The 18,799-nt window shown below is 39.1% G+C and overlaps 1 protein-coding gene across 3 annotated transcripts in view; it reads right to left on the reverse strand.

The window, feature by feature from the left end:
• FRY (FRY microtubule binding protein) overlaps positions 1–18,799 on the reverse strand; it is a 327,509-nt gene that overhangs the window by 167,470 nt on the left and 141,240 nt on the right. For all 3 annotated transcript variants that reach the window (XM_061171162.1, XM_061171164.1, XM_061171163.1), the window contains one exon: positions 11,990–12,043. In XM_061171162.1, coding sequence (XP_061027145.1) covers positions 11,990–12,043 — 54 coding nt within the window. The remainder of the gene's footprint in view (positions 1–11,989; positions 12,044–18,799) is intronic.

An 18,799-nucleotide genomic window follows, 5' to 3' on the forward strand; every position in this document is an offset into this window, starting at 1 on the left:
GCTGTAAAATAATTGTTTGTTGATAATGATTATGTGATTAATGAAGGTCTTGAAGGAACTGAAAGAAGAAATATCTGACTGATGTAGGGACTTTGGTTCACCAGAGTGGAGGGAAATAATGTTGAAAATTTTAAGTTGGAACTAAATCATAAAAGGTACTTAATGACGGTCTAAACAATTTCAGTTTTCTTCTCTAGAAAATGAGAAGCCCCTAAAGATTTCTGAGTAGGATACTCAGCCCATAAAAACGGTGTTTGGGGAGGTTTAATCTAGCAGTGATGTGTAGGCTGGACCAAAGTGGTTTGCAAACAGAGGCAGTTAAGAGAATACACAACACATGCTTGAATCTAATGAGGTTATTACTGCAACAGTTCCAGGAGTGCAGGGCTCAGAGCCTGAGCTGGGGAGGTGGCAGAAGAAACGGAAAACGTTAGTTAACTTAAAATATTTCTGTAGTTAAGCAGCCTAGGCTTAACTTCCTTTTACAAAAGCAGGAAACTAGAGCAATGAAAGCGCAAGTGCTTCATGTCAACAGGACTTTCCACTGTCACCTTTAAAACAAGCCCTAAGATTGAGCAGAGCAATGATTGCTTTCTTTCTCAGATTCTATTTCTTGATAGCTTATTTCATGCTCTCTCTCTTATAATTATGGTTTTAGGTACATAATACAAAATTGTGCATTATCTTTAGTTATGCGTTAAGTTAAAAAAAAATAAACAGGCTATTGCATTTAGCCTGCCTGGTGAACCTAGTCACCGTTATAGGGTTCTGTAATTTTAAAATATCTAATTATTTTTTTTAAAAAAAGAGCCCTCCCCTCCAGGCTGTAACATCCACAGGCACAACAAATTTTCCTGCTCTTCCTTTGGATGTAACAGCAGTAAATTTTTGGAGGAAAGCCGACTATGGTGTGCCAAGGGGGTAATTTCCTAGTTCTCTCTAAAGTTACCCCAGCACCAGAAAGGATATTTCTTCAAGTTGTCAGCATCTAGAATATTCTGAATTGGGAAACAAAGAGGGTTCCTCCCACATGGGAAAGGGGATCAGAATTCAGAGTCCCTGACCAAGGGTTAATTCTGTCTTAATTACTGAATAGGTAATACAATCCCAAAGCCACTACGATTACATTTCAGTAATTTAAAAATACTTGTGCAAGTCTGGATGAGACTTAAGGAGACATGATGACTAAATGTACTGTGGCATCCTCAATGGTATCCTGGAACGGAAGACAGATATCAGGGAAAAACAAATGAAATACAAATGAAGTATAGAATTTAGTTCATAATAATGTACTGATATTGGTTTCTTAGTTATGACAAATGTACCCTGGTAATGTAAGATGTTAATAGGAAAAACTGGGTATGGGGTATATGACAACTGTCTGTACTATCTTTGCAACTTTTCTGTAAATCCAAAACTATTCTAAAATAAAATGTTTATTTAAAAAACATTACAGAATATTGAGTAGAGTTCCCAATATTCTATAATAACCTAAATGGGAAAAGAATTTGAAAAATATTCGAATAGATACATGCATATGTGTAACTGAATTACTTTGCTGTACACCTGAAACTAATACAACATTGTTAATCAACTATACTCCAATATAAAATAAAAATTAAAAAAAATTTCTGTGTGACATTTACAAGCTCCTTTATTTACTTCAGACCCATAAAGGTGATACAAACCTGTGTTTGACTCCTATAAACCTCTCTGGGTAGAGCATTCTCTAACAGAGCATTCAGCTACTTCACTTAGGTGTAACCCACATTCTCCATAGAGAACGTCAGGAGTGTTCTTCAAACCTCAGCTGTAATCATTTTTTTCTACCCATTAAAAAGTCATCCTGAAGCCATTCTTGGTATTATATCTATTGGGCATGCTTTCCATGGCAAATACACTGAGACCATCTTAGAAGAGATGAAAGGTCAGCAGGGGGTGGATGTGTGTGTTTTTTCCATCTCTCTGTTACTGCCCTTTTGAGTTCAGACTTTCAGGAAGGAAGGGTGGAATTTGCAAAGACCTGGCCCTCAAAGCTCAGGAAGGGAGGAAGGTCTAGCTGGCTTCTTGGTTACTCAGCTCCTTCATTTATGGGAAGCAGAGCCAATGGTGAGATGAATTCTAGCTCTGTGCTGCTGTGCAAGGAGAGGTCCATTTACAAAGATGTTCTTGTTGCATTTAAATGATCATATTCTTCCATCACAGATGAGCTAGGTACTGTGCAGCTTGAGGAGACGAAGTGCACAGAATCACAGAACTATTTCATGCTGGTGTTTTCTTTTGGAGGGGTGACAGAGGGGAATACTAACTGTACTTTGCAAATGTTTTCTTAACGTTTATTTTGGCGTTTTATATATAAATAGGCTAAAAGAAACGTCCATTATGCTGTATCTAAGACATTAATTTTTCATAAGCATTTTATTATACTGGCTGAATGCAAAGAAGGAAACTTAACACATAAATATTTGAATAATTACTCAGTGGAGTCATTCCATATTTTACAGTAATAAGGCTGACTTGTCATGAGTGGTGCATTTAACGAAAAATTTTAAAGTAACTTCACTGATGGCTTAATTTCTCAAACTAGTTCAGGTGGCCAAGCACCTGGGGGCCAGGGTACTTCTCTGTGTACCTGATCTATTATAGCAATTCAGAGGCAATTTTTTTTTTTTACTCGATCACATTTCATACTATTGCTAGCTTACAGTATTCGATGAGTGATGATAGACACTGCAGGCTAAAGAATAATTTATTATAAAAACTTAAAATTAGAAAAATCTATATGTTAAATATGTTTTTCTTGCAAATTAGGAAAAGATCTTCATTATTTGATTTTACCATCTTGGTCCATTTTATGGAACTCACTGTTCCACTAGAGAATAAGAAACACTGAATAACACTAATGTGAATCCAATGCTACCTAATTTGTTTTTACTCTCTTAATTGCTTATATTTTTCACTTATATATTTTAAATAGATTTTCATTGAATTGAAGCATTAGAATCAATGTTAAAGCACTAGAATTTCACCTGCCTCCTTTTGCAGGAAAATATTACTACCCAAGATGATAAAAAGTTATTTTAGTTCTATTATAGATTTATAATAGATTTATTTTACCATGTGTTTCCTGTTTATAGATAGCATTTTTAACACATTAAGAAACTAAGGTGCCACAAAAGGACATAAACATATACCATCTAGAAGAAAATCCCAAAAGAAGTTACTTAGAATGTATGAGCAAATTATCTGGAATTTAGAGTAAAGTAAAGAATAGGTCACACTGAATTGCAAATAGCTGCAACTTAATGTTCTCAGAACAGCATATCTGAAGCCTGATCTCCAAAAGCCACATTTTCATAATTTCATCAGCGTACTGGGAAGATCAGGCGGGTTTGGGGTTCAAGTTACAACTCTGCCCTTTATTGGCTGTATGAGCTTGGCCATGTTGCTGTTTCTTTGAAGCTCTGTTTTCAGCTGTAAAACAGGACTTAAGAATACTTCCCTCACTGGGCTTTTATGGAGACTAAAGGAGAAACTCTGAAGTGTGGGACATATAACGGACCTTCAAAAGTGTCTGTTTCTTTTTTCCCTCTTCCATTTCCAAATATTAAAACTGAAGCACAGACACAAAATATTTTGACTTTGATAAGATCACAGGCTAAGTTAATGATGGAACGAATGACAGAAGCTGATGACAGATGTTATCAGAGCTGATAAATGTTGCTTTTAGGTACAGAGTCAGCCCTCTGTATCCGCAGATTCAACCGATCACAAATCAAAAATATTCAGAAAATTAAAATGCCACAAGTTCCAAAAAGCAAAACTTGAGTTTGCCGCTCTCTGGCAATGACTTACACACCATTACATTGTATCTATAACTATTTACATATCATTTACATTGTAATAGGTATAATAAGTAGTCTAGAGATGATTTAAAGTATATGGGAGGATGTGTGTAGGTTATATGCAAACGCTACACCGTTTTATATGAGCGACTTGAGCATCTGTGGATTTTGGCATCCATGTAGGTCAGAGGCCCTGGAACCAATGCCTCGTGGATACCCTGGACAACCGTAGTGGGAAAAAATTAAGACCCACCTATCTCTTATCCAAGCACAAACTACCAAGGCCTCCATTAGAACCTTTCTGCTTAGTCTGTATTCCCAAACTAAGCCAACTTTTCTGGCCCCAGCAGATGTAAACACAGTGCCTTCCAGATGTTTACTGTAGAGGCCTCTGAGCAACGCCTGTCCTACATCAGCTCCTTAAGAGAAAGGCAGCAGCACTGGACTCCCCGAGTTTGCTGCAGGCACACCTGGCTCTAAAGCAAATGGGAAAGGACACCGAGAAAGTAACTATTCTGGAACCACAATCAATCTGTTGAAGAAAAACCAATAATTGTAAGTCCTGACTCATCTACAAGTCTGACTCTCAGGAACCTCCAGCATCCTGAAAAAGGTGTTGAGCCCAAATGTAAGTGAAGAACGAACACACACACACACACACACACACACACAAATAAATGAGCAAACCAAACCAAACAAAAATGAACACATAGATACTGAAGAGGCAACGGGGAGGGTGAAATGGGTACAGGGAGTTAGCTGTATGGTGACAGATGGAAACTAAACTTTGGTGGTGAGCATGCTGTAGTGAATACAGAAGTCAAATTATAATATTGAACACAGGAAACATATACTGTTATAAGCCAGTTTATATAAAAAAAAGAAGAATGGATACAACCCTTGGCAGAAAGGCACGGCATTAAGCTCTCGTATTTCATGCAGCTCTCGGATTTCTCGGATTTCCGTAAACACACCCAGCCCTCTTTGACTCCGCTCTCCCCTCTCTGACCCACTGACGGGTCCCTCTTCTGGCCGACTGCTCAATCAGCCATGGACTGGCGATGCTTCCTCTTCCTGCCTCACTTCTTCATTCCTGAGACCTGATTTCTACTCTTGCTACAGTACCGACACTTTTCTATGAAAGATCAGAAAGGACAAACCCACGACCAGCCAATGGCCTTTCTGCAATCATTTCCCTTGAAGTCTCCTGAGCACATGACAACATTTATCAGATTCTGCCGGAAATGCTTTCCTCCTCGGGATTCTGAGATGCTGCCAGGCAGTCACTAGCCTGCACTTCCTGCCATCTCCCATATGGTTATTTAAACACCACCAAAGCACAGTAAGACAATGCACCTGTGAAAAGAAGGCGCTGGATTCTAATCCTGGTTGTTCTGGCACAAGCCCCTTTGGGGAGTAATCATACTTTCCTACGCAAAGAGGAAGTACCTTCCACTTACTCTATGAGACTGTTTTAAGAAACAAAGTTGGAGCAATACTTCAAACAGAAGGACATCGTGCAGTGTACAATTGTTTGTATCATTTAATTTACTGCCTGTTTATGCCACCATTAGATATAAGCAAAGGTCTAAAAGCCAAGGGGCAGAGAAAATAGGCAAGAAGCACATGTAGCTGGAAGGTATGTGAAATAATAAAGATTCAGTTGTTACTTTACTCAAGCAAGACTTTTCATCTGTCTGTAAATGTATCTAGTGACTGTCATTAGTACATACTGTACCAGGTAAGGGTTACGTACTCCCTCAGGTGAGGGTTATTTTGGAGAGATGTTTTTCACTTTTTAAAATGGGTTAACTTGATAGGTGAGCTGCATTTGAACACCATCTACTCAGGTCCACACACATCACAGGTTAGCTGTTGTTTCATTGGAAAATCCAAAATAAAATGCCTTGGCCTTTATATTTTAAAAGAATATCTGTAAACTTTGATAACAGAGGAAAGTCACTTGGAGTTAAAATGGGGAGCTCACCATGCCCTTCACTCTCAGGGTGCTCTGCACAGATCACAGATAGGGAACTCATCACTGGTACCATGACTGTGTCCTGGTATAATGCTTTTTAATGTAAATGTTGCCAATCACGACCAGCCACTATAACTTGGCTGTGAAAGTAAGTCTCTTAAACTATTTAACATTAATCCAGCAATATGAAAATGTATTCTACATGGCAATGAATAATAGCCACTGCAGCAAAAGGCGTTCTCAAAGCTGGCTTCCCATGCGCTCCTAACTGCTAATTTCTCATTCTTCCGTGAGGGTCCCTGCACAGGCTGCCATCTTGGGCCACCCCTGCCCTGGGAAGATGCATCTTCTTAGGCTTCTCTCACTTTTTTGGGCACTCCTTTTCTGGGCTTTCTTTTGTGGATCCCACTTTCTGGTCCTAAACGAACTATGTTTCCCTATGATATGCCTCACCCACTTTCTCTACCCTAATCTTTCAGTGTTTGTTGGGTGACCATATAAATGAACGAGCCCTGGTTATTTCTCCCGAGGTATTTTACCCGCACTGAAAGTTCAGTACGTGTAAAACTAATTTATCCCCTCTCCCCAAGCATAGCATTCCTCTGAAGAACTCCTTATCCATAGAAAACAGTCCAGACTCCTTAGTATGGCTCCCATGGTCACAGGAGCAATGGGCTCCAGTCGGCCTTCCCAGCTTCCTCCCGGCCACTCCCCAGAACTCTGCTCTTCTCTCCTTCAACTCCTTTGTCCACTCGGCTCTACCTGTCTGGCACGACCCAGCCCATCTTGTTCATCTGGATAGCAGATATCTTTAGTATGTCACTGCCCCTTAACTGCTTCCTATGACACTCCCCCCCCACCTTTCTAGCATCCTTAACTACTCCCTTACCTGAGTTCCCACAGCACTTGAACTGTACCTTCTTATTATATTTACATCACAGTACTATTTGTTTAGGTATCTGTCTTCCTCCTGGGACTGAGAATTTCTGGAGAGCAGAAACTCTTTCTTACTGCTTTGTAACCCCAGCACCTTGCACAGACCTTGGCATGATTCAGGTGCTCAATGTTTGTTAAATTGAATGGAAATGGCTCCAAATCATGGCTGAAAACTGCAGTTACCTTTTATTTCTCCTTCTCTCAACCAATATTGATTCTTCTCATATAATGTTGCTTATAGTCATTCTTTCTTTCTAGTTCCACCATCTCCATTTTAGCCTCAAATCTTTATCGATGCCCCAACTCCCAAAATGCCTCCAAACTTTAAGGATCTCTCCAGTCGGCGTTTAACATCAAGGCTGCACTTTGATCTCTTTGATACTGGCATGTAGAGGATAAGGCCCCACCCGCTGGCATCAAGGTCTTCCACAGTCTGACCCTTCCTACCTGGAATGCAGGGACCACATTCTTACATCTCTTTGTCCCACACAGGGCTTTGTTGTATATGTACACACACACACATACATACACACTCTCACTCATCTAATAAATGTTTGCTAAAATAACTTGATTACCAGGACAATTTTTCATTTATTTTGCTTTCTAAGCGCTGAGGGTTAATTTAGGCATTTAAAATAAATTAGTGGCAGTGTACATTTTCAAAATGCTGTTGGAAATCTCATCACCTTTATTAATTCTCATTACCGTATGACTTTCTCACCAGCAGGAACTGGGAGCCCTCCCTGGCTCCCTAGTATAGGGCAAAGCTTGCTCTCGGGTTCATACCACGCCTGCTTCTTCCACTGTGACCTTCCTTACTAGACTGAGGTTATAATTTATCTGATTTACATCTTTCTTCTTTGTCTCTCCCACTAGACTGGGGGCCTCTCCAGGGCAGGCACTATGTTTCCTTCATGTTTATTTCCACAAGCTGGCATAACGTTTGGCACATGGCTGCCACAAGGTAGGTACTGTGTAAGAATGGGTCAAGTTCACATTCATAACATTTGTAAAAGTGAAATTCTGGGAATTAGGGTACAAATTCCTAGCTCTCCAATATACAAAGTAGTCACTGGTACAGTTCTTCTCCCACTAATAGTGAGCTTCAAAAACTTAATCTTGTTTAGACAACTTGTCATTTATGAAACAATAGGGCTTTTTTTTTTTTAACCAATCTATCCTATACATGTTTAGATTGTAATTAGGTTAAATAAGAGATATTAAACCAATAGTTAATTAAATAGAAACGCAACAGAAAAGAAAACTTAAGGAAACACAAAGCTTTAACCTCTAAATATACATTTTAAAATTCAAACTGGAGGGCTTCCCTGGTGGCGCAGTGGTTGAGAGTCTGCCTGCCAATGCAGGGGACACGGGTTCGAGCCCCGGTTTGGGAAGATCCCACATGCCGCGGAGCAACTAGGCCCGTGAGCCACAGCTACTGAGCCTGCGTGTATGGAGCCTGTGCTCCGCCACAAGAGAGGCCACGACAGTGAGAGGCCCGCGCACCGCGATGAAGAGTGGCTCCCGCTCGCCACAACTAGAGGAAGCCCTCGCATAGAAAACGAAAACCCAACATAGCCAAAAATAAATAAATAAATAAATAATAATGAAAAAAATTCAAACTGGAAAGCTGACAAATTCTCAGAGATTTCCACGGTGAAAAAAAAAAAGAGGTAGAGAATTGTACATAATACTCTTTACTGGGAATTTTGACAAAAAATAGGCTATATAATATCTAGTAGAGACAGGTAATACCCAATATCCACTCTTCTCTTCTTCCTTAGTTATAAAATACCTCATTTTTAGATGGACACATGGTTGCCCAAAATAAAATTTCCTAATCTTTCTTATAGGTATATATGGCTGTGTGATTAAGATCCGGTCAACTGGACATAAGCAGAAGTAGGGTGTGAAGTGTAAGGATGTTCTGTTTTTTATTTTTATTTTTTTTCTGTGATTCTTTTTCCATTTCACCTTCCTGCTGCCTGGAGCACAGATGTAACGGCTGAGCTCCAGAAGCCAAACTGGACCATGAGATGACCTTGGGAATGTAAGCCATACACAGGAAAACAAAAATACAAAGATACGGGACTGATTTTCTTTGTATTTCTTCAATGTGAGAGAGAAATAAACTTTTATCTTGTTTAAGCCACTGTTATTTTATGTGCCATTTGCTGCCAAACCTAATCTTAACTGATGTGGGATCTTAGATCCATTACCTGTTGAAAACTCCCCTCTAAATTCTCACCAACTTAGTTTTTAAAAACATAAGCTAAGCATGTTACAGAGTAAAAAGCACAGGCTTTATAGTTAGAACATATGGATTCCAGTCTCGGTCCCTTCAGGCTTTAGTCATATAATACAGGGCAACCTCTCCAGGACTCATTTCCATTAGCTGTAACATACAGATGACGATGAGACCTTCTTCTCGGGCTTGTTGGAAGGGTTGAGTAATGTCAGGTGACACGATACGTGAGAAGGGGTTTGGTAAGGCACTTCCCTGGCGGTCCAGTGGTTAAGACTCAGCGCTTCCACTGCAGGGGGCACAGGTTCGATCCCTGCTCAGGGAACTAAGATCCCGCATGCCGCACAGTGTGACCAAAATAATAAAAATAATAATATAAAAAAATTAAGAAGAGGCTTGGTAAATTATAAAGTATTACATGATTCTTGTTATTTTGTTTTTGCTTCTATTTCTAACAGGAGAAAAATGAATCCTGGGCTTGGCAAGTGGAGGATTAAACAGGGCCACCCAGGATCAGGCACTGAAAGTGTAGAAGCCCAGCTCTCTTTAGCCTATCACTCATGCCAGGGACATTTAAAAGGGAGAAATTGATAAAAATATTCTCCAAACAGGGACCAGTTGTCCGTTGTCCAAAGGATACACTTAGCATAGTGTCTCCCCTATGGTAAGTACTAAATAAATGTCACTTCTGTGGGTACCACTGCTCCCGGGAGTATAGCAATGGAGGCTATAGCTCCAAGGAGGTGTCACCAGCGTGTTCTTCTCCCGTAGACGGACCTGTGTGACTCCAGACTAACATCCTCCTGCTTAGAATCAGAATAAGGGGAATTACAGAATTTGGACCTTTGATATCAAAACCCTAAGAGAGCTTGATACATTCACGGCCTTGCCAATAGAACCACAATTCTTATAATTTGCTGTTGAAACAGTGGACGGGCACTTTCAAAGGTGACTTGGCTGACTTTCTTTTTCATTGAATCCACAGAGGGACCAACTTCAGTCACACTTCCTTCTGGCCTGGGGATCTTGCTATCTCTTTAAAATGAGACCAACTTCGTAGGTTGTCTTCTCTCATGGTTCACACGTAAATTTACGATTTTACAATCAGAGGATAATTTCATGTGCCTTATTTGAAAGTCCTCAGTGACCACCTCACTACTGGTTCACCCCTAAAGCATCTTTAATACACAGAGATGTGTTACAAGCAGTGGTTCTCAAGCATCAGTGTGGGTGGGGGTCACCTGGAGATCTTGTTAAGCTGCAGAATCTGACTCAGTAGATCAGGGCAGGGCAGTGATTCTGCATTTCAACATTTTGAGCAGCAAGGTTAAAAGTATTATAGCTAATTAAGAGGCAAAGTTGGGATTTAAACCCCAAAGTCTATCTCTTTCCCACAATGCTGAAATGCAGAAATAGAGTGCTGAATAATAAATGAGACATTGTGTCTAAGCCAAATTATTTGGGATAACTATTATATGTAATGTTAAAATGCTAAAGTACTATTCTCCCAGAGGAAAAAGAAAGAAGTACACTAAGCTGGAGAAAAAGAAAACACAATTTTTTTGAGGAAAGGACAGTGATAATCTAAGAGGATAGAGACAAAGAAAATAAGAGTGAAAAATTATGGAAGACAGATAATAGTTACGTTCTTAAGGAGAAGAGAAAGAGCCACACTTGCCACATTTCGAAAATAATGACCCCAAACATTCACCCCAGGTCCCTGACCTCCCAAGCAGGACCAGGTGACAGCAACTAAGGATAATATGAGGAGAGAAGACAGCTCCATGGCACAGAGAGACGAAGCCCATACTCCATTCCACCAGCGTTCCAGAGAACAGCCAGCTCTGCCAGCAACAGAGCGCAAAGCCAGGGCCGCACCAGCCTTCCAAGACCCGCCGTGACTGCAAACTTGTGAGGTCTCCCTCAGCCAACAGTTTATAAAATAGAGAATGGAGGATTCTGTCTCTATAGTCAGGCCTTAACATTTTTGGATCGAACAAGCCTGAACTTTAACAGCCAAAGCATTTCCTCTTGATTCCACATTAAAGGCAATTTCAAAGCACTGCAGAAAGCATACTCTCTGTGTGTTCTCCATAAGACAATATAAAAATCCCACTGTATTAGATCAGGCCATGGTGCATCCAGCAGGATTTTGCCTCTGCTACTGGCACCAAATGAGGTTTATAAAGAAGAACATGCTGTCCTCTTTGTCATTAAATGCAGACGTTTAGGAAACACCACAAACACATTTCCGACCTCCTCTGATGTCCTGTTATCCATCATTCTAAACACACCTAAAGCCCTCCTGAAGTGACTCAACCAGGATTGATAAGATCCTAGTTTTCTATGTTTATTACCTGCTGTTTAGAGTTGGAAGTCCTTTTACTAGTCCTAATCTATTTTCAAAGGACCTTCTTTGTATTTATTCTATCTTCAACTGTTTTGTTCATGTATCACTTTATTAGAATCCAAGTTACTATACTGTTTTATAATTATTGCTTAGGTGGTCTCTCTCTCTCACAGGATTGCTAAAATTTGTCCTAGATTTTGTATCACCAGAGCCTAGTGCTGTGTCAAGCATATAGCTGGCATTCAACAAAACGCTGGATAAAATATAAGAAAGCTCTAGGGCAGGGATCTCTGGTTGTCATATGGTACCATCTATTCAGAAGAATCTCAATAAGTTTTTGAATGGAAATTCCTTTATCTTTTCTGGTAACCAAAGACTGATGACCTCCTCATATTAATTGATGACCTCCTCATATTATTTCAACACTTCAGTTCTTTCCAATTCAAACCAATAGACATTTACTAAACATCTACTACAAGCTGTCACTGTAAAAGCTGCAGGACACAGTTCCTAAGATCACACTCCTGTATCCTCTTTGAGGAAGTTCATCAATACACCATAGTGAGCATTGAGCCCTTGCCTTTGTACATCTTCAAACAAATAAAAACCAGTATATAACATATATTACATACTTGATCAAACTGGGGGTCTTCTCCACGTTGTAGAGATTTTGTCAATGGCTTTTCCTAGAAAGAAATATAGGCAAGAAAAATTACTAGAGGCTTTTAAATATTACAAAAGAAATGTCATTATTATTAAAATATTTCCCATCTATTTCTCCCTTTATAGGATGAAGAGACACCGGTTTTCAAATATGTGAGAAATTCTTCCTTACTATTCAAACCTTAAAGTATTGTGTTTGATCATCACCACCAGGATTTTTACTATTCATCTTCACACATTTGACCAAGACATTCAAATCTGATGCTATAAGTGGTCCTGTGTTTTCAATGGAAACCACATAAGAAAAACTAGGGAATTTGTTTGAAATTTTATTACCTATCTTGGGACTTGACAGATAATAAAAAGTTGAAAGTGATACACTATTCCAGGTCCTAAGATTTAGAAACAAAATAAGGTATAATTATTAGTCTGAAGGATGGACAGCCTACCAATCACACACTTACTAGGTGTAATCGGTGATTTTTGAGCACGATATTTTGACCTGCGACACATCCAAATCTCTGCAAAAATAATCTGGGAAGTGACAAAGGTCTACAGAAATAAATTTTCCTAACGATTATTTCTTCGTTTACATTAGCAAGTCTTAACTGACTTTTCAGGAGGGCATTTTATAACTATTTAGCCTTACCTGTATCTTTCTCTTTTTTTGGAAGTTAATATTGACCCAAGTTTGATTTAGGATTAGAAACCATGCAAAAAGTTATACATCAAAAAATAGTGTTTTGGACCTGCACGGAAGGGGAGAGGAAGCACGTCCAGAGGAGGGCTGGAGTGTGGAGTTCTGGAGTTTGGAACCGTGTGGCTGACAGGGTCTTGGTGCTCTGGCTGGATGTCAGGCAAAGTTCAGGACATTGGCCCACCAGAGACCTCCTGGCCCCATGTAATATCAAACGGTGAAAGCTCTCCCAGAGATCTCCATCTCAACGCTAAGACCCAGCGCCACTCAACGACCAGCAAGCTACAGTGCCAGACACCCCATGCCAAATAATTAGCAAGACAGGACCACAACCCCACCCATTAGCAGAGAGGCTGCCTAAAACCATAATAAGTTCACAGACACCCCAAAACATACCATCGGACGTCATCCTGCCCAACAGAAACACAAGTTCCAGCCTCATCCACCAGCATACAGGCACCAGTCCCCTCCACCAGGAAGCCTGCACAACCCACTGAACCAACCTTAGCTACTGGGGGCAGACACCAAAAACAACGGGAAGTACGAACCTGCAGCCTGCAAAAGGGAGACCCCAAATGCAGTAAGTTAAGCAAAATGAGAAGACAGAGAAATACACAGCAGATGAAGGAGCAAGGGAAAAACCTACCAGATCAAACAAGTGAAGAGGAAATAGGCAGTCTACTTGAAAAAGAATTCAGAGTAATGATAGTAAAGATGATCCAAAATCTTGGAAATAGAATGGAGAAAATACAAGAAATGTTTAACAAGGACCTAGAAGAACTAAAGAGCAAACAAACAATGATGAACAACACAATAAATGAAATTAAAAATTCTCTAGAAGGAATCAATAGCAGAATAACTGAGGCAGAAGAATGGATAAGTGACCTGGAAGATAAAATAGTGGAAATAACTAAGTGACCTGGAAGATAAAATAGTGGAAATAACTACTGCAGAGCAGAATAAAGAAAAAAGAATGAAAAGAATTGAGGACAGTCTCAGAGACCTCTGGGACAACATTAAACACACCAACATTTGAATTATAGGGGTCCCAGAAGAAGAAGAGAAAAAGAAAGGGACTGAGAAAATATTTGAAGAGATTATAGTTGAAAACTTCCCTAATATGGGAAAGGAAATAGTCTATCAAGTCCAGGAAGTGCAAAGAGTCCCATACAGGATAAATCCAAGGAGAAACATGCCAAGACACATATTAATCAAACTATCAAAAATTAGATGCAAAGGAAAAATATTAAAAGCAGCAAGGGAAAAGCAACAAATAACATACAAGGGAATCCCCATAAGATTAATAGCCAATCTTCCAGCAGAAACTCTGCAAGCTAGAAGGGAGTGGCAGGATATATTTAAAGTGATGAAACGGAAAAACCTACAACCAAGATTACTCTACCCAGCAAGGATCTCATTCAGATTTGACAGAGAAATTAAAACCTTTACAAACAACCAAAAGCTAAGAGAATTCAGCACCACCAAACCAGCTTTACAAAAAATGCTAAAGGAACTTCTCTAGGAAGGAAACACAAGAGAAGGAAAAGACCTACAATAACAAACCCCCCAAAATTAAGACAACGGTAATAGGAACATACATATCGATAATTACCTTAAATGTAAATGGATTAAATGCCCTAACCAAAAGACACAGACTGGTTGAATGGATACAAAAACAAGACCCATATATATGCTGTCTACAAGAGACCCACTTCAGACCTAGGGACACAGACAGACTGAAAGTGAGGGGATGGAAAAAGATATTCCATGCAACTGGAATTCAAAAGAAAGCTGGAGTAGCAACTCTCATATCAGACAAAATAGACTTTAAAATAAAGACTATTACAAGAGACAAAGAAGGACACTACATAATGATCACGGGATCAATCCAAGAAGAAGATATAACAACTGTAAATATTTATGCACCCAACATAAGAGCACCTCAATATATAAGGCAAATGCTGACAGCCATAAAAGGGGAAACTGACAGTAACACAATCATAGTAGGGGACTTTAACACCCCACTTTCACCAACGGACAGATCATCCAAAATGAAAATAAATAAGGAAACACAAGCTTTAAATGACACATTAAACAAGATGGACTTAATTGATATTTATAGGACATTCCATCCAAAAACAACAGAATCCACTTTCTTCTCAAGTGCTCATGGAACATTCTCCAGGACAGATCATATCATGGGTCACAATCAAGCCTTGGTAAATTTAAAAAAACTGAAATCATATCAAGTATCTTTTCTGACCACAGTGTTATGAGATTAGATATCAATTATAGGAAAAAATCTGTAAAAAATACAAACACATGGAGGCTAAACAATATGCTACTAAGTAACCAAGAGATCACTGAAGAAATCAAAGAGGAAATCAAAAAGTACCTAGAAACAAATGACAATGAAAACACAGCAACCCAAAACCTATGGGATGCAGCCAAAGCAGTTCTAAGAGGGAAGTTTAAAGCAATACAATCCTTCCTCAAGAAACAAGGAACAACTCAAATAAACAACCTAAACTTACACCTAAAGCAATTAGAGAAAGAAGAACAAAAAAACCCCCAAAGTTAGCAGAAGGAAGGAAATCATAAAGATTAGATCAGAAATAAATGAAAAAGAAATGAAGGAAAGGATAGCAAAGATCAATGAAACTAAAAGCTGGTTCTTTGAGAAGATAAACAAAATTGATAAACCATTAGCCAGACTCATCAGGAAAAAAAGGGAGAAGACTCAAATCAATAGAATTAGAAATGAAAAAAGGAGATGTAACAACTGACACTGCAGAAATACAAAGGATCGTGAGAGATTACTACAAGCAACTCTATGCCAATAAAATGGACAACCTGGAAGAAATGGACAAATTCTTAGAAAAGCACAACCTTCCAAGACTGAACAAGGAAGAAATAGAAAATATAAACAGACCAATCACAAGCACTGAAATTGAAACTGTGATTAAAAACCTTCCAACAAACAAAAGCCCAGGACCAGATGGCTTCACAGGCAAATTCTATCAAACATTTACAGAAGAGCTAACATCTATCCTTCTCAAACTCTTCCAAAATACAGCAGAGGGAGGAACACTCACAAACTCATTCTACGAGGGCACCATAGCCCTGATACCAAAACCAGACAAAGATGTCACAAAGAAAGAAAACTACAGGCCAATATCACTGATGAACATAGATGCAAAAATCCTCAACAAAATACTAGCAAACAGAATCTAACAGCACATTAAAAGGATCGTACACCATGATCAAGTGGGGTTTATTCCAGGAATGCAAGGATTCTTCAGTATACAAATCAATCAATGTGATAAACCATATTAACAAGTTGAAGGAGAAAAATCATATGATCATCTCAACAGATGCAGAAAAAGCTTTCGACAAAATTCAACACCCATTTATGATAAAAACCCTCCAGAAAGTGGGCATAGAGGGAACTTACCTCAACATAATAAAGGCCATATATGACAAACCCACAGCCAACATCGTTCTCAATGGTGAAAACTGAAACCATTTCCACTAAGATCAGGAACAAGACAAGGTTGCCCACTCTCACCACTATTATTCAACATAGTTTTGGAGGTTTTAGCCACAGCAATCAGAGAAGAAAAAGAAATAAAAGGAATCCAAATCGGAAAATAAGAAGTAAAGCTGTCACTGTTTGCAGATGACATGATACTATACATAGAGAATCCTAAAAATGGCACCAGAAAACTACTAGAGCTAATCAATGAATTTGGTAAAGTAGCAGGATACAAACTTAATGCACAGAAATCTCTTGCATTCCTATACATTAATGATGAAAAATCTGAAAGAGAAATTAAGGAAACACTCCCATTTACCACTGCAACAAAAAGAATAAAATACCTAGGAATAAACCTACCTAAGGAGACAAAAGACCTGTATGCAGAAAACTATAAGACACTCATGAAAGAAATTAAAAACGATACAAACAGATGGAGAGATATACCATGTTCTTGGATTGGAAGAATCAACATTGTGAAAATGACTCTACTACCGAAAGCAATCTACAGATTCAATGCAATCTCTATCAAACTACCAATGGCATTTTTCACAGAACTACAACACAAAAGTTCACAATTTGTAAGGAAACACAAAAGACCCTGATTAGCCAAAGCAATCTTGAGAAAGAAAAACGGAGCTGGAGGATTCAGTCTCCTGGACTTCAGACTATATTACAAAGCTACAGAAATCAAGACAGTACGGTACTGGCACAAAAACAAAAATATAGATCAATGGAACAGGATAGAAAGCCCAGAGATAAACCCACACACATACGGTCACCTTATTTTTGATAAAGGAGGTAAGAATACACAATGGAGAAAAGACAGCCTCTTCAATAAGTGGTGCTGGGAAAACTGGACAGCTACATGTAAAAGAATGAAATTAGAACACTCCCTAACACCATACACAAAAATAAACTCAAAGTCGATTAAAGACCTAAATGTAAGGCCAGACACTATAAAACTCTTAGAGGAAAACATAGGCAGAACACTCTATGACATAAATCATAGCAAGATCCTTTTTGACCCACCTCCTAGAGAAATGGAAATAAAAACAAAAATAAACAAATGGGACCTAATGAAACTTCAAAGCTTTTGCATAGCAAAGGAAACCATAAACAAGACCAAAAGACAACCCTCAGAATGGGAGAAAATATTTGCAAATGAAGCAACTGACAAAGGATTAATCTCCAAAATATACAGGCAGCTCAATATCAAAAAAACAAAGAACCCAGTTCAAAAATGGGCAGAAGACCTAAATAGACATTTCTCCAAAGAAGATACACAGATGGCCAAGAAACACATGAAAGGATGCTCAACATCACTAATCATTAGAGAAATGCAAACCAAAACTACAAATGAGGTATCACCTCACACCAGTCAGAATGGCCATCATCAAAAAATCTACAAACAATAAATGCTGGAGAGGGTGTGGAGAAAAGGGAACCCTCTTGCACTGTTGGTGGGAATGTAAATTGATACAGCCACTATGGAGAACAGTATGGAGGTTCCTTAAAAAACTAAAAAACAGAATTAACATGCAAACCAGCAATCCCACTACTGGGCATATACCCTGAGAAAACCATAATTCAAAAAGAGACATGTACCACAATGTTCATTGCAGCACTATTTACAATAGCCAGGACATGGAAGCAACCTAAGTGTCCATCGACAGATGAATGGATAAAGAAGACGTGGCACATATGTACAACGGAATATTACTCAGCCATAAAAAGAAACGAAATTGAGTTATTTGTAGTGAGGTGGATGGACCTAGAGTCTGTCATACAGAGTGAAGTAAGTCAGAAAGAGAAAAACAAATACCGTATGCTAACACATATATATGGAATCTAAAAAAAATAGTTGTGAAGAACCTAGGGGCAGGACAGGAATAAAGATGCAGACGTAGAGAATGGACTTGAGGACATGGGGAGGGGGAAGGGTAAGCTGGGACGAAGTGAGAGAGTGGCATGGACATATATACACTACCAAATGTAAAATAGATAGCTAGTGGGAAGCAGCCGCATAGCACAGGGAGATCAGCTCGGTGCTTTGTGGCCACCTAGAGGGGTGGGATAGGGAGGGTGGGAGGGAGACGCAAGAGGGAGGGGATATGGGGATATATGTATACATATAGCTGATTCACTTTGTTATACAGCAGAAACTAACACACCGTTGTAAAGCAATTATACTCCAATAAAGATGTTAAAAAAAAAAAATAGTGTTTTACTTTAGCTAATGATGGTGTCCCAGAAAGATTCCATTTACATTTTGCTGATCGCATAGACCCTTCCCTGCCTCGGTTTTCCATTCTTCTCCACTTAAAAGGTGACATATACCCTCAGGTGGATGCGAGCCCCACTCCACCCCATAGAGTCTCTGTTCTTGAAGAGATCGGCTCAGTCTGGGTATCTAAAGCTTTACCAGGAACCATATGAATTAATTGCTCTGTCTCATTTGCAAAATACACAGCTTCAAAATGCATGTTCACCTAAAATAAAAAGAATGCTGCCTTCTTAAGGGCTAATAAACATTGCTTCTTCAAA

This window comes from Eubalaena glacialis, chromosome 16, assembly GCF_028564815.1.
Source record: "Eubalaena glacialis isolate mEubGla1 chromosome 16, mEubGla1.1.hap2.+ XY, whole genome shotgun sequence".
Classification (NCBI taxonomy): Eukaryota; Metazoa; Chordata; class Mammalia; order Artiodactyla; family Balaenidae; genus Eubalaena; species Eubalaena glacialis.